Source organism: Vulpes lagopus, chromosome 8 (assembly GCF_018345385.1).
Source record: "Vulpes lagopus strain Blue_001 chromosome 8, ASM1834538v1, whole genome shotgun sequence".
Lineage (NCBI taxonomy): Eukaryota > Metazoa > Chordata > Mammalia > Carnivora > Canidae > Vulpes > Vulpes lagopus.
Window position 1 is genome coordinate 78,021,524 of NC_054831.1, and position 24,061 is coordinate 78,045,584.

The 24,061-nt window shown below is 43.3% G+C and overlaps 1 protein-coding gene across 1 annotated transcript in view; it reads left to right on the forward strand.

The window, feature by feature from the left end:
* The window catches only part of SFMBT2 (Scm like with four mbt domains 2), a 212,536-nt gene that overhangs the window by 93,180 nt on the left and 95,295 nt on the right, over positions 1-24,061 (forward strand). Inside the window, 3 exon segments of the mRNA XM_041767770.1 lie at positions 6,780-6,868; positions 8,551-8,797; positions 17,396-17,493. Coding sequence (XP_041623704.1) covers positions 6,780-6,868; positions 8,551-8,797; positions 17,396-17,493 — 434 coding nt within the window.

The window sequence follows — 24,061 nt, forward strand, 5'->3', positions numbered from 1 at the left end:
CTAAGTTGTATTGATTACTGAAGACAGGGCACTTTTATCTGGATGTGGTCCCTTGCACACAGTGGGAACTGACCGATCCCGTGGACCTGTCAAGTCATTTTGTGATCTCCCCTTCTGTTTGTGGGAATAGTTTAATTTGAACCCTGTATGAAAAATTAATGTAGATACTTTCCTTCAAAAACCTCCAAGGGAAAGAACTTTACAGTCTTTTATTCTTAATAGTAAGTATAAGCGCTTCCATTTATAATTCAAGATCCACTGTTGCCAGTTCTTTTCTTCAGTGAAATCAGTGTTAAAGAATAGTTTCCTGATAAGTCAAAGGCTGCTGCTGCCTGACATCTTATTGTAAGGCCCAGTTCTGTTGTGCCAGGAGTTTCTGTGGATTGAGAACTCTTATTTATCTCTTCTTCCTCCAGAGACCCCATTAAAATGATAGTAAAGGAATCAAAAATACATATACCAACAACAGAGAGAATCGAAGAGAGACCAGTGCAGAAAAGAAATTTGAAAATGTTCCTGACCGCTTGAAAGCCCATGAAGGCTTGGTGACTACCGAGGCTTTTGGGGGGCTGCTCTAACCCCACAGCTGGGGAGAGTTTGAGGGGGCCTTGGAGCCCCTACAGTGCTGGTGGGTAGGAGGGAGTTCTAGGTGGGGCTGGGAATGGCAGGGTTTAATGGGGCACCTGATTTGGTAGTGAGAGTCAGAGGCTAGCTTGGGGGGTTGCTTCCCAAACAGGACTTAGCTAACGCCCACTGGGAGTCACAAGGCCCCTGCTCGAGGTCACAGTCTCCCATTCAGGTTTGCTGTGGTCTGTAGTTGAAGTGTGATACGTGACCGAGGGCCATTGGACACTCCAGGGGAGCCTTGCACATAGGAGAGAAGATGGGAGATAGAGAAACAGCAAAACAGACCCCCCAAATCAGAGGATGCTGGGAAGGCAAGAGGAGAGAATCCTTTGGTTACTGTATTGAGAGGTTTTGAAAATGGGAGAAAAAGCCCTAGGAGAAGGGAACACCCCAACAGCAAGACAGAACCAACAGCGTGACCAACAAAATAAGTTCAGAGAAGCTTTGGTTGAAAGAGTGTCATGAAAATGGCCATAAAGAACCAAAAACGGGGATCCCTGGGTGGCTCAGTGGTTTAGCACCTGCCTTTGACCCAGGGTGTGATCCTGGAGTCCCAGGATCAAGTCCCACATCGTGCTCCCTGCATGGAGCCTGCTTCTCCCTCTGCCTGTGTCTCTGCCTCTCTGCCTCTCTCTCTCTCTGTCTTTCATGAATGAATAAATAAAAAAAACAAAAATGAGTTAAAAAGAAGAACCAAAAAAGCCTCTGTGTGTTTAAGCTCTGCAGATACAGAAATGTGACTCTTCTTTTACATGGAGGATACCCGAGCAAAGGTGGCCTGACTGCTCGTTGTAATTCTTCTCATCTTTCCAGGGAGTGGAAAGGCATGATGCACTGGACCTGTTCCACCTGGTGACGTGGACAGAGCGGGGAGGAGTGTGTCCCTCTGACTTCAGCTTGGGTCTCAGTGTTCAGGATCTGCCTGAATGGGCAGTGTGATGAGCAGCTTTCTACCCATAGATGCGTGTCCGCAGCAGACGGCCTCTTGGAGAAGTGAAGAATCATTGAATTCTCTCTGTTTGTAGGCATGTGATGGGCCTGGGAGTCCAGCACAACTGGTGTTTCCCCAAATCCTGAAAAAAAAAAAAAAAAGATAGTAATCTTCTGCCTTTCATTTGAAACCTTTTCTTTTTTTATTTTTTTTTAAATTTTTTATTTATTTATGATAGTCACAGAGAGAGAGAGAGAGAGAGAGAGAGAGAGAGAGAGAGGCAGAGACACAGGCAGAGGGAGAAGCAGGTTCCATGCACCGGGAGCCCGATGTGGGATTCGATCCCGGGTCTCCAGGATCGCGCCCCGGGCCAAAGGCAGGCGCTAAACTGCTGTGTCACCCAGGGATCCCCCTTTTCTTTTTTAAAAAAAATCTCTGCACCCAATGTGGGGCTCGAACTCATGACCCAGACAGAGATCCAGAGTGGCATGTTCAATCGACTGAGCCAGCCAGGAGCCCCTATTTGGAACCCTTTTTATTTTTTTATTTTTATTTTTTTAAACTTTTTTTTTTTTAATTTTTATTTATTTATGATAGTCACAGAGAGAGAGGCAGAGACACAGGCAGAGGAAGAAGCAGGCTCCATGCACCGGAAGCCCGACGTGGGATTCGATCCAGGATCTCCCGGATCGCGCCCTGGGCCAAAGGCAGGCGCCAAACCGCTGCGCCACCCAGGGATCCCTTTTTATAGACAGCTCTGTAAACCCCATAATGCTGTTGTGGGATTTGGGGGCCACCTCTGAATGTCTTCATAAGAAGTGTGTGTACGCACGCATGTGTTTTCTTTATCTGAAACTTGTGTTCATGATCCCTTCCTTCAGTGAGTGAGATGTGGGTTTCTCCCCCCAATGAGGTGTTAAAGTGAGGAATGTGACTTGGATTTTTAAAAAAAGCAAAGTTGGATAAAGTATATATATTACCTCTGCTGAGTTTATATAATATTAAAGCTGAGTAGAACCTTGAAAACATGTTCATGAGAGGATTGCACAAAGATCCTGATTTTATTCTTTATTTTTAAAAATATTTCATTTATTTATTCAGGAGAGACAGAGAGAGGCAGAGACATAGGGAGGGGGAGAAGCAGGCTCCCTGCAGGGAGCCTGATGAGGACTCAATCCTAGGACTCCAGGATCACGCCCTGAGCTGAAGGCAGACTCTCAACCACAGAGCCACCCAGACGCCCCTAATTATTCTTGTGAATAAAGAATCTTCTTCTGAACTCTCAGGAGTGTCTCTGAGTGTCTCTGTATGAGTTAAAAACATGAGGAAGTCATTACAGCGTTATGGAAAAACTTTTATCCATCTACTTTGTTTTCACTTTAACTGTGTCTTTCTTGCTGGAGAGTTCACATCTGATGTGGCAGGTGGTAGGTTTTCTGGAATTTGATCTGATGGAAAAGAGAATGACCATTGGGCAAAAAATTGGTTATCCTATTTGGGAAAGATTGTTCTGTTCGATATCCATGCTAGTTGACTTTGAGTCTTTGCAGAGAGATGTTCTATAGTAAATGAACATCTGTAGTCTTAAAATTTCTAATTAGAGACTTATGGAGACTCCCTGGAAAATAAGATCAGCTTCTATTGCAATGAATTCTAAGGAATTTCTGGGCAATTTTCATTGTACTAAATTTTTTTTTCATTGTACTAAAATTTAACTGAATTCAATATTACTTAAAATAAGTCCATTGACTGAGAATTGTAGACTTGTTACTTGAATTTTTTAAAAAAATAGATGGCAGAATTTTCTGTAATAGATCTTACATGTGAACATTTAGAGTTTTGAAAACTAAATGTTGACTGACAGTTTTTCTTTTAAATGTAACGATATTCCTGAGAACTGTTTCCTTTCTACCTCCTGATCAAAAATTGTTGGTGCATCTTTACAGCTAAGGTACATTTTTCAGGTAGAGTAATTTGTCCAGATATTCTATGGCGCATAAAAGATTGCTTCAGAGCCTCGTGTAGAGTCGTTAATAGATAGTTATAGGGCCTCTGGAACGGAAGGCTCACAAAGTATAAATTTCGGAGCTATCTCTAGTGTTCTCTCACTGTGACTCAGCCCAGTTTCAACATTGCATGATGTCTTCATAGGGTGATGGCATATTTAAAAATTTTTAACTTAAATGTTAACTTTGATTATGTGGATGTTAAAATCAACCCTTAAGTGAAGAATTGAACCTTATTCTTGCAGTGGGTATGGACATAAAGTCTGTCAAGTTCAGGTCCATCCTTCACTTGGCTATGCTGATAGGCCTTTTTTTTTTTTTTTGTAAAGAGATATGAAATGCAGAAGCACCTGGGTGGCTCAGTGGTTGAGCGTCTGCCTTCGGCTCAGGTCGTGACCCTGGGGTCTTGGGATTGAGTCCCACGGGCTCCCTGGGGGGACCTGCTTCTCCCTCTGCCCGTGTCTCTGCCTCTCTGTGTGTCTCTCAATGAATAAATAAATAAAATCATTAAAAAAGAAATATGAAATGCATATTTACTGGGTGCAGTTGTATATTGTCCTCTTGGAACTTTTGGTTAGACAGTGATTTTCATATTATCTCTGTCGTGCCTAGGGTTTACATTCATTCCTGATTTCTCTCCTTGCAAAAGCTTTGAGAATCCTGGATTCCCATGGAAAGACTCTTGGTAGGCTTGGCATCTGCTTACTTGAGTTTGAGGCTGGCTCTGACCCTTGTTTTTTCTATGAACTTGGGAAAAATTAGTTAGAAACATCCCCCTCAGAGCACTGTTAACGATGATCACAAGGTACAGAGTAAGTTATAGTTACGCTTGTGAAGTTTAAGGTGAATGCAGATTTTAATTCAATTGTCTCGTATGCCGTTGCCTTTGGTTCCCTCAGGAACTGTGGGCACGTTGGAGGGCTGTTTCCGCCCATTGAAGCCACTACAACAAAAATATCACACTCTGCATGCCTTGTAAACAACAGCGATTTATTTCTCACCGTTCTGGAGGCTGGACGTTCAAGATAAGGCACCAGCAGATTCCACGTCCTGGTGCAGAGTTGAGCGCTCCTGTTGTAATTGCACATGGTGGTGGAAAGGTCAAGGAAGCTCTCCCGGAGTGGGGATGTCTCATTATAAGGGCAGTAACCCCATCAGGAGGGCTCCACCCTCATGACCTCCCAAGGGTAGCCCACCTCCTAACGCAGTGTCGGGCATTAGGATTCAGGAAGAATTTTGAGGGACACAGATCATTTAGTACAAACCAAGGGACTAATTTAGAAACAGATATAGCATTGAAAGATGATTGCTGTGCTTTCTAATGTTGGAAAAGGACACAGTAACACTTCCTGCCCCAAATACATGCATTACCCTTTGAGTGCGTGTGTAGAAAATGAGGAAGATGGTATTTTATTTGAGAAAGAACATTTGGTGGTAGAAGCCGATGATGAGTAAATTGCTGCTTCTTCAGCAGGGCCGTGGTCAGGATGTTGTATGGCATAAAGCTGGACTTTGCAGCCTTGTCTGGATCTCTTTTACAGTGTCTGAATTCTCCCACTGGATTTTTTCTCAGGGTCTTATGATCATTAATGGGTAAGAGAGGGATATTGACTGAGGTGCGAGGCAAATAGCAGGTGTTTCGATTGTTCCCCCTTCTGTTGGCAGGCATGCCAGCACGTGTTCATAGTTTCAGCCTGGAGTTTGAGGGAATGAACAATAAGTATTTGGCAAGAGTGTAGTGTAGTGTAATAATTAATACACACTTATAACAAAACAAAAGCTGCTACTTACCAATTGTGTGTTATGTGCCCGGGATGCTTATATTTCATTGACATATGTATCTTCTTTGATCCTTATAGCAGCCCATAAGCAAAAATGTTAGCACCGTTATCCCAATGAGGAGAAATTATAAGATAAATTGGGTAAATGACTCAAAGTCATAGCCAGTTTCGGCAGAGCCTGCTATGGCGCCCAGGTCGCCCTCATGCCATGACTTTGCCTTTCCCTCTACACCATTATGGCCTGGTTTCCTTCTGTGATAACTCTGTTCCTTGAGGTCTGGGCAAAGAATTGTTGCATCATGCCTTTGCAGAACACAGGGGATGTGCAAACCACCTGAGTCTCGAACCTTTCACAAAGGGTAAGTATTGGATGTGTTCTAGGCAGTGCTCACCGGCCTACTGGCTCTCCAGGTGGCCCACAGACTGGGTAGACAGCAATCTGGGCCATGCTTCTCCTCTGTTGCTGACTTCCTGAACCCTGTGATGCCCCAGGAAGGTTCAGGGCCTCTGCTGGATGTGGATATAACTTATGGAAGCCTTTGGAGATCTGTGATTTGGGAGATACTCCAGGAAGTTAATGTGTTTCTCAAGGTTTGGGGGTCTAAGCACTCGGAGATTGTTGGCTTCCAACATCTGAAATTTCTTTCTCCAAAGATGGGTCTGGTGCATTCCTTCCTTGTTCACAGAGTGGTCCCAACTGTTCAGGGCCCCATCACTATTGTACTCAGAGGGCTGTCGCAGCTTCTCACCTGGGTGTCTGTGCCCAACAACCCCTTTTGTTTCCACTGAAACCCCTATACTATTTTCAGATTCATTTTATGCAGGGATTTCCTGTTTATTGAGTGTGCACCCTGGTTCTCTGGGCTGCTGCTCGGAGTCGTTGTCATTTTGCAGCGTCCAGAGCTGGTGATGAGGGCGCTGCCTTTGCCTGCTTCCTCCCTCCTGGGGCAGGCTCCTCAGCTGGTGCCTCTCCATCCGGAAAAAATCCCTCCTCCTCTTCTCCACCTGCCTGTGTAAACCTGTTGTGTAATTCAGAGCCCATCACTCTTGTTCTGCCTGTGAATTGTCCTCTGACTCTTCTGCTCCTCATTGGTCTCTTCCTTATTGGACCCTCCCTGAATTCTGTGCTTCACGATCCCTTCTTTTTGCCCACGGAAGTTTCTGGGTGGATTATCAAACTTCAGGGCCCCATATTCTTTAATTCCCCCTTCTCCCCCATGCCCAGCAAAACTGAGGCACGTGGTAGACATGAAGTTACCCCTCGTGGACAGATTTCTTGCCCCCATTTCAACGTGGTGCTTAAAATGAAGAGAAATGTGGAAATAACACATGTATACAGAAAAGTGCCGTGATTTTACACTTATCTGATCATCCCTTGCTGTGCTAACATGTGCATGTGTGTGTGTTTTTTCCCCCATTCTTTTGTCTTGCCAGCAATCAAAGAGAAGTACACAGACTGGACGGAGTTCCTCATTCGTGATTTGACTGGCTCCCGGACAGCACCTGCCAACCTTCTAGAAGGTGTATGTATTGTTGTTATTCAGCTATTCTGTGTCTGAAGCCTCACGGTTACATGAGCACCTTTGCCTATATCCTTCAGCAGGTACATGTGTACATGTGGATATCTCTCTCCAGAGAGCCTAACTTCTTGTTCCTCCCTGAATTGTTTAGGTTAATGAGTCTCATGGCACTGAAACATCTTCACCTGTGGTACAATCAATAACGTGGAAAAATTGGTTCTGTGTGAACATGTTTGTAAATAATCACTATATTAGGGTATCTTTCCCACTATCCTGTGCGTGTAAGCCTCTGTCCTAGATTAGTGACTGTAAATAAAATCCCGGAGGATAGCTGTTTTGTAGAGGTGACCACAAAGCCTGGATGTGCTCTACTGTAGTCTTGGAGCATGATGATAAATGGTCTCGTTAACAATTCCATTCTGGATGTGTAACCTGACGATAACACACGTGCGTTAACGTAATAATTGAATTAGCCTCCCTTGTGAAAACAAGAGGGGACCTGATCAATCGTATTTCAGTGTGGTTTTATTTTTATTTTATTTTTAAGGTATTGAAGAGAACATCATTTAATATGCAATCTTAATGTTCATTTGACAATAATTTTATGATAAAGCATTTTAATATTTACTGTATATTGTACAACAGAAGGAACATGGTACTGTCATAAATGATTATCGAGTCACCAAATCTGCTTGAGGAATGCCCCCCATCAAAAGGGGGAATCATACTAAATAACAAGGATACGATGTGGATTTTGATATTATCATTATTCTCTTAACATTAACTGTGCATTTCCCTCCTCTTATAAATGACATTGACTTTTGGAGCACTGCTGTCTAACATACTATTATCCAGTTTTGTTCTGTGAAGATTTTTGCCTGGTATATTTGTGTATCTTAATGGCTCCTAATTTGTTTGGTTAACAGACCAAAATGATGATTCTTCACCCCTTGTATTACTCTGTTCATTCTTTTTTTTAAAACATATTTGCCTACAAGGCTGACTGAACAAATACCCTTTTCAAGTGCTAACATATGCTGAGAAGGTTGCTTATATGGGGCAGTAATTATATATATATATGTGTGTGTGTATATATATGTATATATTCTCTAAAACAATAATCAAGTTAAGTGTAGAAATAACTTTACATAATTGTCTGATGTATCTGATCGTTAATGTGTATTGGACATGTCATGTATGCATATTCATACTTTGCTCACATAAAGTATGAGAGCATCTTAATCATTAGTGTGGTAGCCTTTGTAAGATGAATGAATGTCTGTTGAGTCCCGGGGTAAGTCTGTACCCCACCGTCTATGGGCAAATAGACATTTAGCTACCACATATTTTCTAGCTGGAGGCCAATTTGGTGTGACTCTTCTTAAAAGCATGCTTATTTCTAACAAATGCAGTTTTATCTGGGAAGGGTGATTTGTTTGTTGAGAACCGAGCACAAACTGTTATGTTCTGTTTACTTATGATTCTTGTTGGTGGACAGAGGGCTGGGGGGAATGAACGTGTGTGTGGAAGGAGCGGGATGAGGATGGGGGTGGAGGGAGACACCAGACTGTTTGCCAGTAGCTTGGATGATGGTGTGAAAAAAATATTATCTTCAACTGTCATCTGTTTCCATGAGAACCTTAAAATAAAGTTTAAAATAAGGAGTTTTGCTTCTGTTTAAACAGCCTCTGCGAGGGAAAGGCCCTATAGACCTCATTACAGTTGATTCCTTAATAGAACTTCAGGATTCTCAGAGCCCTTTTCAGTACTGGATAGTTAGTGTGATTGAAAATGTTGGAGGAAGATTACGCCTTCGCTATGTGGGATTGGAGGACACTGAATCCTATGACCAGTGGTTGTTTTACTTGGATTACAGACTTCGACCAGTTGGTTGGTGTCAAGAGAATAAATACAGAATGGATCCACCTTCAGGTAAGGGCCAAAGCTTTTGATGCTGCGAAGTATTTTGGAAAAAGATGTGGTATTTTCCAGGATGTGTCTCTGGAGAGTGGTATGTGTACGTGAATATGAAGCATTTTAACCTCAGAATACTCAATGGAAACTAGAACTCAAGACCTCAGTTAATAGTGTCCTAAAAGGAGAAAACCATGGAAGCTGTGGTGATGCTGATCTCTCTCCCCTGGAATCACTGATTCACAAATGAAAGACACAATGAACTGGGGCTTGGTCATACCCCCCCCCCTTTTTTTAGGAATTTTGACAGTCTTGGAAGGAGGTTCCAAAATATGTCTGTCCATATATCCTCTATGGTCCATCCACTCATTCATCCATTCATTTATCCATCCATCCCCATTCATCTATATCCCTCCCTCCATCTGTCCAACCACCCATCCATCCACCTATGCATCTACTCCATCTGTCTAGCCTCCCACCTATTTTTCCATCCACCCATCCATCTATCCATGCATCTGAATATCCAACCAAATGCATATCATCATATAATCTGTCCTGATCTGGAACTAGCAAAGAGAAAATCATCATACGTTTTTCCTGGCGTGTCATGGATTTTAATTACCTTCAAGGGCACCGTCAAATGACTTTCCACAGACTTAACTGGATAAGACAGTGCATTATGCTTCCTGACATACCTCACTGGGCAAAAATCTCACCGTTCACAAACTAACCATTCTTGAATGTTTACTATGTGCCAGGTGATTTTCTATCTGCTATGCCTTTGTTTTGATTACAAAAAAGTGTTCCTTGTTTGGTGTGAATATTTCCTTTTCCAGCAGAGAAAATTGGAGACTAAGGTTAAGCTACTTGTCCCAGGTCATCGAGCTTGGAGAGGGGGATGTGCTGTAGTTCAAATTCCTAGGCCCCGTGTTCGTTTCTTCCCATTCCCCCTGCTGCACCTACTGGCCTTACAAACCTTTTGATGGGTATCCTCAGAACAAAAAAAAAAGTTGGATCCTTACAGAATTAAAGGTGCCAAGGTAGAAATATTAATTTCTTCCAGAAGTTGCTGTTTCTCATTCTGATCAACTACACCAGGTATATTGGAAGCAAAGAGCCAAATCATTTGTTAAAATTGCCAGAGATTTTTTTTCTTTCCTATTAGTTGCCAGTGCTAGTTTCAAGTACATGAAACTGAGGAGTTACATTTTTTTCCTTTTCTGTCACTCAGGGGCTTTAATTGAAAAAAAAATTCTTGGTTCTGTATGTCATGTATTTGCATTTGTGTTGAGTTTGACAGGCATATAGACACGTAACATGGTATTTTATTAGTATTATTGTTGTCAACGTTTTGAGAAGCAGCCAGGAAATCCATTTATACCCTGAGTAATTTTGGACTATGATGACAAACAAAGGGCCTGTCAGTGCTGAGAAAAGATCTAAGCTCACATTTGCCTTGGGATTCATAACCTAGCAGGAGAAATTTACTTTGTGTGGGAAGTTGGGTGTATAAATCTTAGCTTAGTATCTTAATTGCTTTATAAATTTTAGGAGATCCCTGTATTTGCCAGTGTGAACATTTATAGCAAAGCGAAGGATTATTAGTGGCTTCTTAGGTTCTGTGCAATGTTCCTTTGCTGTGAAGTCATAGGACTCATACTCAAAAGCAAGAATGGAAAGTGTCACCATAGAAACTTGGGAAATATTTGCATAGGAGAGCTCTTTCTCTCTTTTTTAGATCATTTAATATCTTTATAAGATAAGAATAAATTGCATTTACTTGTCTTAGTAATTTTCTGGACACGAGTTTTCCATTTCATGGAAGAATTCATGGGTTTCCTTAAAGTATGTGGAGAAGGCATTCATCGTTAAGAGGTTATTTTCCCAACATTTAAATTGTTGACAAGAGAAGCTTTGTAAGGGCAGAGGAAAATAAAAGGCAAAAGGACACTCCAGCTGTGGCCTTTAGTTCTTCGGATGTGGCAGTTACAAGATGAAAACTGGATTCTCTTGGCTCATTTAGCAGAGCAACATGCAGGGTGATGATTATTACCCATGTTTTTATTATTTTTTAAAGTTTTTATTTAAATTCTGGTTAGTGAACATACAGTGTTATGTAAGTGGACAATACAGTGAGTTGCCGCTTTTGTACATATCCCAGGGTTCATCATGACAGGTGCACTCTCCCCTCCCCATACCTGTTTCCCCATCCTCTCACCACCCCTCTTGTAGCCAGCAGTGGGTTCTTTAGAGTTAAGACTGTTTTGTTTTGCCTCTCTCTCTTTTTCCCTTTGCTCATTTGTTTTGTTTCTTAAATTCCACCTATGAGTGAAGTCATACAATACTGTCTTTTTCTGACTGATTTTATTACACTAAGCATAATACTCTCTAGCTCCATTCAAGTCATTGCAAATGGCAAGCTTTCATTCCTTCTGATGGCTGAGTAACATTCCATCATATATATATATATATATATACATATATATATATATATATATATATATATTCCATTCGTTAGTCAGTGGACACACAGGCTGCTTCTATAATTTGCCTATTATTTACAATAATAAAATAATAATAATAATAGTTACTTTGGGTTTGTGTAAATTAATTTCAAGACCCAGCGTAACCTAGAAGTTACATGGTAGTACCCATTCCTCTTTTCCTTTGCTGAAATATAGGTGGGAATGAAACTTCAGACTTGCATAAAAAGATGAGCTCTTATTCTTACTCCCAAAAACCCTGAACTAAATGTGAAGTGTTAAGTGTGAGAGGGAGATTTGGAGGTGTGGGGGCAGTGGTGAGAGGATAGATGTTTAGGGTGCACCATGAGAGAAAGCCATGTGACCCCCACCCCCATGCCCGCTTGGCTGTGTGGCCCCACTGACTGCCACCATTGCTAAAATGAACCATAGTTCTTTTTCAGTTCTACTGAATCTTCCCACTCTGTAAAGGGCATGATATTTTTCAACTGTTCAGTACCGATAAAGGTAGAAATGGGAAATAGGAAGTGCAGTTAGTTTTCAAAAACCCTAGGAGAGGGGGCTGCTTTTATGCCATCCTCCAGAGAGGCTTACAGTCACTGTGCACATATCGGAGAAAATAGGTTGGGGCTTCCCACCCAGGGCTGAACAGGGTGCATGTAGGTGTTGGTGGAATCCTGCTTCAGTGAAGAATGGGTGAGGGAACAGGAAGTGGTGAAATGTGAGGTGATCAAGTCCTGAGTGTTTCAGGCTTCATCAAGAAGTGTACAATACAGCAAGTCAGCACTTCCGTACATCACCCGGGACTCATCACAGCAAGTGGCCTCCTTCATCCCCATTACCTCTTTCCCTGTCCCCCTCATCTCTCCTTTGGTGACCATTAGTGTGACCATTTTTGGTCACCTTTGGTGACCATTTTTTTGTTTTTGTTTTTCAGTTTTTTATTTTGTTTTTGTTTTTGCTTGAGGAAAAAAATGTGGTGCAAGAACATTGCAGAAGGGGTTCTGTTTCCAGTTAGTTTCGCCCTGTACAAGTAGAATGAAGTCATTGGGGCAGAGTTTTAACTGACATTATTTCAGGCATCATTCCAAACCCCTTCGTTTTACAGTAATGAGTCTGAAGCCTAGAGAGGTAAAAAGACTTGGTGGTTCAAGGTCACACCACTGGAGCAGAGCTGCAGCTGGAACTCTGGTGCCCAAACTCCCAGGCCAAATCTCCTTCTCCGTTATACTAACGTTGGGAGGCTTAAAAAAAGTGTGTGTGTGTGTGGAAGACGAAGGTTCATTTTCCCCCCCATGAATTAAATCAACTTTATAAGCTGGGCCTGGAATTGTCTCTTTCCTTCAGTATTGGGTGGAGGGCAAACTGCCCCCATGTAGTGATTTTCTGGCATGAGGGCCTCCTTTGTGTTCCACTGGGTTGCTAAGCATGTCCCGTTGTTGGGGTCTGTTTTTCCAGATATGGCATGGCCAACCCCCCCACCTTGCTTTGTTTAGAACCAAGAGGATTTTTGTAGCCACTTGAACTGAACATCGGTGTCTGCTTCCCCTCTCTCTCCCAATGCCTGGAGCAGTGCCTGGCACATAGTAGTTGCTTAGCGAATATTTGTCTAATGAATTGACTGAATAGAAAGTTGGGTGTGTCTAAAAGGGGGAGGAAATCAGCCACATCCTTCCAGGAGCCCAATAATTGATGGGGCTTTGGAAGCCAATCTGGAAGGGAGGGCCTGTTGTGAAGACACCCCCAAAATGGCCAGGGCTGTGCTGTCCTCTTTGACCCTGATATATGAGGGGAGTTTTTGAAGATGGGTCAGATCAAGTGGAGATGCTCTGTTATTTAGCACCCAGCATAGCTCTGGGATCTACCCAATGCACAAGAATATGGTCTGTGGACTTCACGGTAATTTTTGTTCCCCTAGAAGGGGATGTTTACCCTCAAGCTTGAGGGAGCTAGCAGAATAGGAACCAACATAGGTCCAAGTTAGCTTCTTGCACTCCTGTTCCTCGCTGCAGAGCCCCGGGTAGTCCCTTTGCTTTCCTCCTCTGGAAAATGGGGAGTGATTGTGAATTTGCTGTGCTGCTGAGCCTTACCCCAAATGATGGGCGTTTTTTGAGTATTCAATCTGTAGTCAGAGTTTTATGGTCATATTTGCTTTTCTAAGAAATTTAAGTAGGTCGTTGAGGTCAGGAGGTTTTTATTTTTTATTTTATTTTATTTTATTTTATTTTATTTTATTTTATTTTATTTTATTTTATTTTATTTATTTTATTTTAAGATTTTATTTATTCATGAGAGACACACAGAAAGAGGCAGAGACACAGAGGGCGAAGCAGGCTCCATGTGGGGAGCCCAATGCGGGACTTGATCCTAGGACCCCAGGATCATGCCCTGAGCCAAAGGCAGACGCTTAACCACTGAGCTCCCCAGGTGCCCCGAGGTCAATAGGTTTTTAGAGACCCCACCTGCTTTCATGTTTCTGGATACTCAGAAATCAAGGTAGAGTCCTCCATGTTTTTGCAGAGACTGAAAACACATAACTTTGTGAGGTCTTTCTCACATGTATCTATCGATGTTTTCCTGTAATTTTTTTTTTTTTGCCTTCACAATCTTTATGTCAACCATTTCTTTTTCTTTTTCTTTCTATTTTAGACAGTTTGTGGAGTCAGGAGGTTTCTGAGCTGTTTCTTAGTTGAGAACAGTCCAAAGACACTTTCTATAACTGTTAACTCAGGTGACCATGATGAAATGCTATTGCAGAGGGTGGAGTAGTTTCGGACAACACAGATGATTTTCTCACAGTTCTGGAGGATGGGCATCCCAGATTAGGACCTTGGCAGGGTTGAGTTCTGGGGAGAGCCCACTTCCTGATTTGTGAGTGGCCTTTTTATGTGCACACAGGGAGAGAGAGAGAGAGAGCTCTGGGGTCTCTTTCATAAGGGCACTAATCTCATCCTGGAGACCCCACCCTCATGATCTCCTCTAACCTTGATACCTCCCAAAGACCACATCTCCAGACAGCATCCCATTGAAGGTGAGAGATTCAACATAAGACTTGTGGGGAGACACAAACATTCAGTTTATAGCCTTCCCAGCATCTCTTAACAACTGAAGACCAGTCTTTGCTTGCTGGTAAAAGAAGGAAGGAGTGGTGGTTGCAGGGTCGCAAGGAAGGTGATCACCCCTCCAGGCCTTCATTGAGTCTGAGGCTTGAGCTGATGGTCTCACACTCTGCTCTTGCTTTCCGCAGCTCTTGCCTTGCGAGAGTCCACCAAACGCTTGCCCAGAGGGGATTTGCCTGATTTTCATGTAGGCTTCTAGTTAAAGATGGATCAGGCCAGATTTTAATTGCTTATTACTTCCCCACAAACAGAAATCGACATGATACACTCTATTAAATCACCTGCAACACAATCATTTTAAGAAAATAGTTTATGTTCTTTTAATGGTGCTACTTATTGTCCATAAACTTGCTGGTGTAACCAAGCGCCTTGCTGTCTAATGAAACACACACATAGAATATTGTTCTCTGCTTATTGAAACCATTAGGTGTTTAGCTTTTGCAGGTGGTTGAGCATACTGCAAAAACTGCAGTTGATTTTCACCTTTTAAGAGAAGTGTGCCTTGCCATGGGGTTACATTCCATATTAGGGCTTTGTAGCCTCAGAAAGAAGACAAAGGGTCTTAAGAGTGTAGGACAGAGACTCAAATCCTGTGGAACCTCAGTTTCTCAGTCGATTCAGGCTGCTGCAGGGAATATATAGCATAGAGCGAGCGGCTTAGAAATAGCAGCATTCATTTCTCACACAGTTGTGAAGGCTGGAAATCTGAGATCCAGGCAACTGCAGGTGTCTGCTGAGGCCCTGGCCTGCTTCCTGGGTCATAGACAACTGCCTTCTTGCAGTGTCTTCACGTGTTGGGAGGGTTGAGGGGGCTCTCTGGGGTTTCCTTGGTAAGGGTACTAATCCCATTCATGAGGGCTCCCCCCCCCCGCCTTATGACCACCCAATGGCCCTGTCTCCTGAGCATCACTTCAGGGGTTAGGATTTCAATGTAAGATTTTGGGGAGACAGCAACATTCAGCCCATAGCACCAGGCTTTTGGTTTTGGTAGGAGAAAGACAATATCAAGAGGACCAGGAGCTCGGCTTTCTGGGGCAACACAGTGGGTCCCATCGTGCTCTGCCAGGTGTGTGGACACGGTTGTCAGGAAGGGCTGCTTGCGTCCCTATAGGGAGGTCACCGGGTCACCTGACTCAGTTCTAAGTGTCCAGCTTGAACTCTGGCCAGGTGGGCTTTGGCTCTGTCTGGCATAGTTTTTTTGAGCCGCAATTCTCTTACCCTCCTCTTACCTTCTGCCACCCCCAGACTGTGGGACTCCAGACACCAACACAGTGGACCCTCTACTGCCTTTTCCCACTCTTCCTGTCTCATCGTTATCCTTTCTCATGCCTTGCTTCTCCTTTTACCACCACGCCAAGGCTGAACTCTCTGTTGGCCAGCTTCCAGATCCCTGGGGAAGTGGATTTATTCTCACCTACTTGGGAACTCTAGGTTCTTGTGTGTTGTTTCCATGCTAAGCCCCCTCCTGACCTGTGTCATGGGCATGCTTAGGGCTCTGGAGCCGTCTGAGCTGCTTCCTCTCCACTGAGATGTTGGTGCAGTGGCCCTGGGCTGAACCATCTTCTCGTCCTCACAGGACAATTTAGAAGGCTGTGAACTGGCCCCTCTTGCTCCTTTGTGGGACCCTGTGACAAGCAGTTTCTCCCTCTGCTCCCCTTGCCCAGCTGTGGGTGATACAGGTACCATTCATCTGTTTTCTGCACAGGAGATAACGGAGGCCTCACTGTGTTATATGTCAGAAGCTCCTAAGAGGAATCCCATTCTATTCTTATTCTGATATAGAGATGCCAAATTGGGAGAGAAAGAAAATTCTCCCGAGGTAGAAGAGTATGAATAAAATGCTAAAAAAGGATTATAGACAGTATCTACAGTAGAGCCCGTCTTGTCATTAATGACCCTTTACGTGACTTTGCATAACTGACCGTGAGTGACAGTGGGCTGTGCCTTGAACACCTGACTCCTTCTGGTGGCATCTCTGTCCTGCGATAATTGCGGGAGCCTGAAAAGGCTCAATAAACTGCTTGAAACACAGCTTTAGGCTCAAGGTGAGTTCAAAAGCTGTGGGCATCGAAATATATGGCTGTGCGCTGAAAAGCAGACATGCAAGAAATTAAAAATATGGCCCCAAAGGTTTAACGTTGCCTTTTAACTGTGCTTAAATTCATATTCATGTCCTGACGGTCTGTCTGAAGTAGCCTGGGTTGATATAGGGAAGGTATAAACATATCTCCTTCAACTGAGTGCTTCTGCAAATCCTATTTTGATAAGGTCTTAAATCCGTTGAGATCAGATCATAAAATCCCCTGCAGTCTCAGCAATCGGTGAAAACAGTGCTCAACAAATTTTTTCTCTCTATTTTGCATTCAGCCAGAGTAACCTCCCTTCATAAATCCCTCTGCCCACCCCCCCCATCTCTACACCCCCACTACCGCCTGGGGGAAAATATGGGCAACATGTGGTGTGTTAGCAACATTTCAAGTGTAAATATTAAACTTGGTTGGTAAATTTTAATTTACCTTTTAATAATTTTCTGGCTTACATGGGCTATTTTTAGCATATGAGAGCTTAGAGATTTAGTGAAAAATATGCTGTAATAACTGAAAATGCCAGACAAGAGTCATTTCAAGTTTAGAAATTTATCCGATAATAAGTTCTTCATCAGTGGATATTACTTCCCAGGTGATGCATGGAATTTGGGGCAGCGGATGACTGGAGATGGTGCTAATGTGATTTGTGCCAATAAATTACATATGGAATGCCCACAGAATGCATGCAAATGTTCCCTGAAGGGGCCCTGTGAAGTTTATTCTTCATTTCTGATAGCTGAGTCTCAGGTTGCTCTTAATCATCGGAAAATCCCATCAGCAGGTGGCCTTTTATGGGGCAGGGTGTGAATTCTCACGGTTGCTGAGTGCACGGAGTGACTCTGAAAACTTGGAAGATAAAATTCAAGAGAGAACCACCCGCAGAACATTTGAGTCCTTAAATGCTTATGTGGTTTGCTGTTGATACAGAAATCTATCCTTTGAAGATGGCCTCTGAGTGGAAATGTGCTCTGGAAAAATCCCTCACTGATGCCGCACAGTTTCCTCTTCCGATGGAAGTATTTAAGGTAAGATGTCGGTTCCTAGCGACTTGTTTATTACTTTTCTCAACAGCAGCCGTTCTTGAGTGAAAAGTTTCTCATAGTGAATCCTTTCCCACCTGCTCAGCCAGGTATCATTTGAAATGTTTAAAATGTTACCTGTGAGCTTGTGCTTTGTTTTGTCATCTTCCCAAGTACTCGTGTTACAAGATGCTGATTGAAATTCTGTGGCTTTCTTGTTTTTCTCCATAATGTATTATTATAGAATAATAACACCTTCACCCCTCACAAAGGGAACAACATCAACAGCAAAAAGTTAGCAAGTCTGTTTTTGGTATTTGTTTGGTAAAAATAATAGAAAATGATGCTCCTCTTGACGGGTCGGTCGGTTCTCTGGATGGACCAAGAAGTTTGAGTGAGTATCTAATGGGCCATAGGCCGTGAGGGTTGGGGGTGCCAACAGAAGGGGAAAGAAACACACAACTGAAATGGATCACTGTGTTCCTGACACTTGAAAATTAGGCCTAACACTTCCATGTAGATGAATATGAAGCTGTGGGCGAGGATGATGTGTGCGGCCCAGAGGAAGTCCTGAAATGTCCTCTTCCTACCTGGACCTCGAGTCCTGGGACAGTTCTAAATGTGGTTGCTGTCACCTGGCAGAAAGTGGTCTTCCCATCCCGAGGGGGCACATTTCCGCAGTGCTGTACACATCCCCTGTGGAGAATACCCGGGCAGCAAGAGCTTAGGGCCTGGGTGTGGGCGCTGGTACACCAAAGTCCTTACTCAGAATTTAAACCCATCATGACAAATTGTGAACCTTCTCTAGCTGCACATTTCCTTGTTTATAAAATTGGACCTAAAGAGATGGCTTTTAGGGACCCCTGGGTGGCTCTGTGGTTGAGCATCTGCCTTGGGCTCAGGGCATGATCCCGGGGTCCAGGCTCCCCTCGAGGAACCTGCTTCTCCCTCTGCCTGTGTCTCTGCGCCCCCCCCACCTCATGTCTGTCATGATTAAATAAATAAAGTCTTTAAAAAAACAAGATGACTTTTAAAACTAGTGATAAAATTATGTTCTGAAGTTTGAGTGATGACTTCTACAGTGTTTGGATCCTACTGTATAAGAGGAGCAGCATCAATAGACTAGGCTAGTAGGGGTAGTGATCACTGGCAATGAAACAATGTTTTGAGGGTTTTGTTTTGTTTTTGCTAACTCATCAATGACTTCATTCCTCACTTCTCCCTCCCTCCTTCCCTTGCTTCCTTCTTTCCTTCCTTTCTTGCTCTCCTGGTAACATCCTCCCCTGGAAAAGGTAAAAGTAATAACTAAAAACAACTTTTACTTTTCCATTACATATCTGGCTCTACGGCCTCTTTGCATCCCCCTTTTTGACCTCTATGGTCAATGTCCACTGTCTTCATGGTGGCCTTAGTCATATTTTATTTAAACATAAACATAAATAAAATTTTATTTTTTAAAACATTTTACTTATTTATTCATGAGACACACACAGAGAGAGGCAGAGACCCAGGCAGAGGGAGAAGCAGGCTCCTCGTGGGGACCCGATGTGGGACTCGATTCTGGGACCCCGGGATCATTCTCTGAGCTGAAGGCAGATGCTCAACCGCTGAGCCACCTAGACGACCCCTTAGTAATATTTTAAAAGCATAAACTGGATCATGTCCCTCAGGTTTGAAAAAATAGATTTTCTTTTGAAATACATTCCACATCTGTGGGGCGCTCTGAGTAACAGGTGAGGTCTAGACTCGGGAAGTCACCACCAGAAAGAAGCCTTCTCCGTGTCCTTCCCAGACATGCTCTCCTGGCTCTGCCAAGGCACCTAGTGCCTTTGCCTTTGCGGCGGTCATTTTCTTGCTTCTCTTTGTAGTGTTACTGCTGGTGTATGTTTTCCTAAATGGCTTATTATTTGCTCTTGACAAAGTAAGAAGCAGGTATAAGCCTACTTTTTTCAGAAGAAACAAGGCTTTTCCTGGGGTGCCTGGCTGGCTCAGTTGGTGGAGCATGCGGCTCTTGATCTTGGGGTTGTGAGTTCGAGTCCCACGTTGGGTGTAGAGGTTACTTAAAAAAAAATAAAACCTTAAAAAAAAGAAAGAGGCCTTTTCCTGCTCTTTGGAGGGGAAAATAGCTGAATGATGTCTGGGTAATAGGCTGGCTTTGCTTTTTCTCGGTTTACAAGAGTCGAGTCAGCAGAGTCATGAGCTGGTCTTTAGAGAATTAGAGTTTATCGTAGTTGAGCTGCCGTCTGCCAGAGCTCCTATGAACTCCAGGGACCGGCCATCCCTGAGACATACGGACAGGAACCAGTTGGTTTATATTTTCTGCTTTTATAGCTTAACTCCTGTTCCCGGAACAGGCCCGAGCGCTACTTTCTGTGACGTGAATGGAATGTTCTCCTCGGCTCCGGGCAGCTGGGCCGAGAGCAGGGACTGGGAACCTGTTTTGTATTTGATCCCAATGAGCCCGACGCTGTTCACGGTCTCCGTCTGCCTTGTTTGGCCTTCTCCCCTCAGGTCATGAAGCTGTTACGACACGACAAGCCATCCTGGTGGTGGCGGCCCACAGCGTGTCTCGCGTTGAGTCCGGGAGAATGTCTTTATTCTGTCTTCATGCTTCAGTGAGAGTTTGGGTAGAGAATTCTAGGCTTTTCTCAAGAATTTGGAGGTATCACTCCCTTCTCTATTCCTTCCCTGCAATCTTGTGTTTTCCCCCACCATTGCGCAGTTTCGCAGTAGAATGCCGTGGTGGGCATCCGTTTCCTTCCATGATGCTGGCCACCTCTGGCACCTGCAGCTCGTGCCTTTAATCTGGGGACGTTTCTTTTTTTTTTTTAATTTTTTATTTTATTTTATTTGTTTTTTATTTATTTTTTAAATTTCTTTTTTCGAACGATGTCTCATACCTCTCTTTGGCTCTCTTGATTTGTGAGTATGTGGATGCGGTACTCCTGGACTGGCTTTTTACTTCTCTCTCTCTCTCTCTCTCTTTCAGTTCTATTTTCCATTTCCTTGTCTGTTTGCACCACTGTGAGAAGTTTCCTGAACTTATTTGTGCCGTCATGTTTTTACGACCACTTGTCTGGTGTGTTTTTGCTGGATGCTGTTTACAGCCTCGTCTTCTTACTGCACAGATGCATGAATTTCTCTTGTTGGAATTACTGATTTTTAAAAGCTTTTTTTTTTTTTTCTCCCCTGAATGATCTGTTTTCTCCATGTTGCCTTTGGTTCTGGTTGTCCTTGTCAGAGGCTTTCCGACGATGTCAGAAAATCCTTGACCGTGGCTCTCGAGTAAGGGGGGTTAGAAAGCCGAGGGTGGAGCTGGTCCATGTAGGTGACCTTGGAGAGCTGCTTCTTTATACGGTGGCTTTTTCTCCTTAGCTGATTTTCCAGGGGGGTAGTTTTCAACTTCCAGCTTGGGGCTCAAAATCCAGCTGTTGGTGGTGTTGGGTGAGCTGGGGAGAAGAGGGCTGGGGGTTTTGGCACTGAGGGACCAGGGACCCACACCTACAGCTCAGGGGCCATCTGTTTCACCCTCTCCAGAGGAGACTGGGGAGGACGGTTGGTCTTTCAGGGTAGGGAGGGGACCCCTTCCCTCACCTGCTCCCATTTACCTCCAGTTTGTTCATTAAGATTTTATTTATTTATTTATTTATTTATTTATTTATTTATTTATTTGAGAGAGAGAGAGAGATAGAGAGAGAGAGAGAAGGAGCATGGGGAGGCAGGGAGGAGCAGAAGGAAAGGGAAAGAGAATCTCAAGCGGACTCTGCACTGAGTGCAGAGTCCAACGCGGGGCTCCATAACCCTAGGATCACGACCTGAGCTGGAACCGAGAGTCAGTCGCTCAACTGACTGCACCCCCCAAGTGTCCCCCCATTCACTCCCAGTTTTGGACATATGTGGTTATTACTGGTTTCTGAGTCTCCTAAAGATGCCACAGTTTCCCTGGGTTGGTTCTCGGCTTTGCTGCTGCAGCCTCAGGATTTCCTTCTGTTGATTGTACTAAATTAGTCACTGCTGGTTCATCTGTACTTTTGCTTCCATACTTTTGTTGCTACTGAGCGGGTTCGTGTCTGCAGATTTTTTTTTTTTTTTTTTTTTGCTGGAATTTTGGTTAGAGTTGAGGGAGATGCTCGGTTAAGGCATCTGGCATTGGCATCTGGCAGCTCCTTTCAAGCAGCCTCATTGCCTGGACTGTAGCTGAAGCTCCTTCCAGGTTGTGCCGGGTCTGCCGGGACTCCGTGCCTGCCTGCCTGTATGCCTCCTGGGAGGCACCTCCCCCGGGGTGCCGGGTGCCAGCCTCTGCTCTACTCTTCACATACTCTCTGCCCCTGTCTTGTTCTTTCTGTTAAATCTTGCTGAAGATTTGCTGCAATTTGACTGCAAATACACATCTGTTCACCAAGCCTTCCAGGGGCCCCTGGGCTCTGCCCTTACCCTACATGAGGGGCTCCCTCTTGGGTCCTGTCGCCCAGCTCACACTTAGACTGTGCTGTCTGTGTGGTTCTTGACGGTCTGTCCATGTCTTTTTGCCTAACCGAAGCTTTCGGAAGGCAGGGACCATGTTTTTCTTGTTCAGTGTTGAAGCTGTTGAACCAGACTCTGTAGCTGCAGTAGAGCTCAGAAAATCCTGTCGGATATGTGAGCAAATTTGTGAATAGACAGATGCCTTTAAGTCATTGATTTAAAATACGTTGAGTTCATATAGTTGTGGGTTAACTGGATATGCAGACTTACTGATCAGAACGTGAATGCTAACACTGAAAAGGTAGAAATGTTAGTAATCCTAATGCATTTTTAATTAACGATTTACTAATTCATTACCCATTTATTGAGCAGCTACTCTCTGCAAGATGCTATTGACCAGATTCCAGGGTCTCATCATTTGTCTACATTTTTTTTCAAAATACAGTGAACTTCTTCCCTCCCTTTCATGTTTTCCTATTAGAATTCAGACACTACTGTGGGTGGGCTGCTGAGAGTTATTGCACTCAGTGTTTTGTTCATAATGAATAGTTGCTTTAAGAGTAGATCCTGAATATTTCCTGCTTTCCACAGGATGTATGGAATGGGCATTTCATGAATAAAAATGGGTCAAATTGAAAGTTATGTGTTCCCGAGGCACTTCTATGAATGTTTTCTCTGATTTCAATTCGATGGAAAAGAACTGGGCAGTTGCACTTTCTTAACCATGCTTTGTATGGAGTAGATATTTATACATTTAATTTTGGAATCCTAAGAACAACCACCACCCCAAGGCTGTTGTAATAAATTACCACAAACTGGGTGACTAAAAACAATGAAAATGTATTCGGTCTTAGCTTTGGAGGCTAGAAGTAGAGATGGAGCTGTCTGTAGGACCACACTCCTTCCCACGGCTCTGGGGAGTGTGTCCTGGCTTCTGGGGGTTGCCTGCGATCCTTAGCATCTCTTGGGTTGTGGCGGCATTCCCCCAGCCTCTGTCTTCGTGTTCCCTCTGTGTGATTGTCCCAATTTCTCCCTGCTTATGGGGACACCCATCATATGATGTCGGCCCACGTTAGTGCAGCATGGCCGCAGCTTAACTTGCCTGTGTCTGCAAAGACCTCGTGTCTAAATAATGTCACATTCCCAGGTTTAGGGTGGATGCGAATTTTTAGGAGACATTATTCAACTCAGTAAAACCACATTTCATGTATGAATAGTAATTTAAGAAATCATATAATAGTATTCTCTACCGAGTTATCCTACTCACACAGGAGTCCCTAAGCTCAGAGAAATTGCATGGGGGACATGTGATGGGTTCTTCAGACTGTCTTAACAGTTGCTTCACATTAATAAAAATTAGAGGGTTTTTTTTTTTTTTTGTCTCAGGTTTGGAAGTTTCAGTGAGCAATATTCTGCAGGCAGGGTGCAAAAATAGAACTTGTATATGTTTTTCTTCCCCTCTTATCACTGTTTGATCATCACTGTTTCTCACCAGGAAAACTTACTTCTATTATTTTCATTATGGTAAAAGTATATATGTCTGGATTCAGTCATGAGTCTTCCTAGATGCGTGTCATTATGGAACATTGCCATAGTGTTTAGCTGTTGCAAGACAGAAGTCAAAGCTATGCACATTTAATGCCTAGAGATGAGCAGTATTTCAAAGCAGTTCTTTTTAAATTATTTTTACACCATAGATAAAATGGGTATTTTGATGGAATACATCTTGTTTTGCTGCGGTGTTTGCCACTCTGAGGATGTGTTCATCTGTGTACTTTGGTATCTGTGGTTCTATGCCTATAAGTGTGGTCTGCTAGTGTTAATGTACAGAATTCTTCATCTTGCATGAATATAGACAGTAATTGTGTAAAAACAAGCTCATCTTTAGTATTCCTGCTGTTATCTATCCTTGATTTGAGAGAACACTTGGGATGGCTTTTGGTTACCATTTTAGTGGGAATTCTGATTCTCCTGATTTGGAAAATGCAGATGATCTTTAAAAATGTACACTCATTTGAAAGATAAGTACCTAACAAAATGGCAATGATACAGAGGGAAAAGGATTTAAAAAATGCATTATATTGAAAACTGAATAATGAAAAAGACTTTT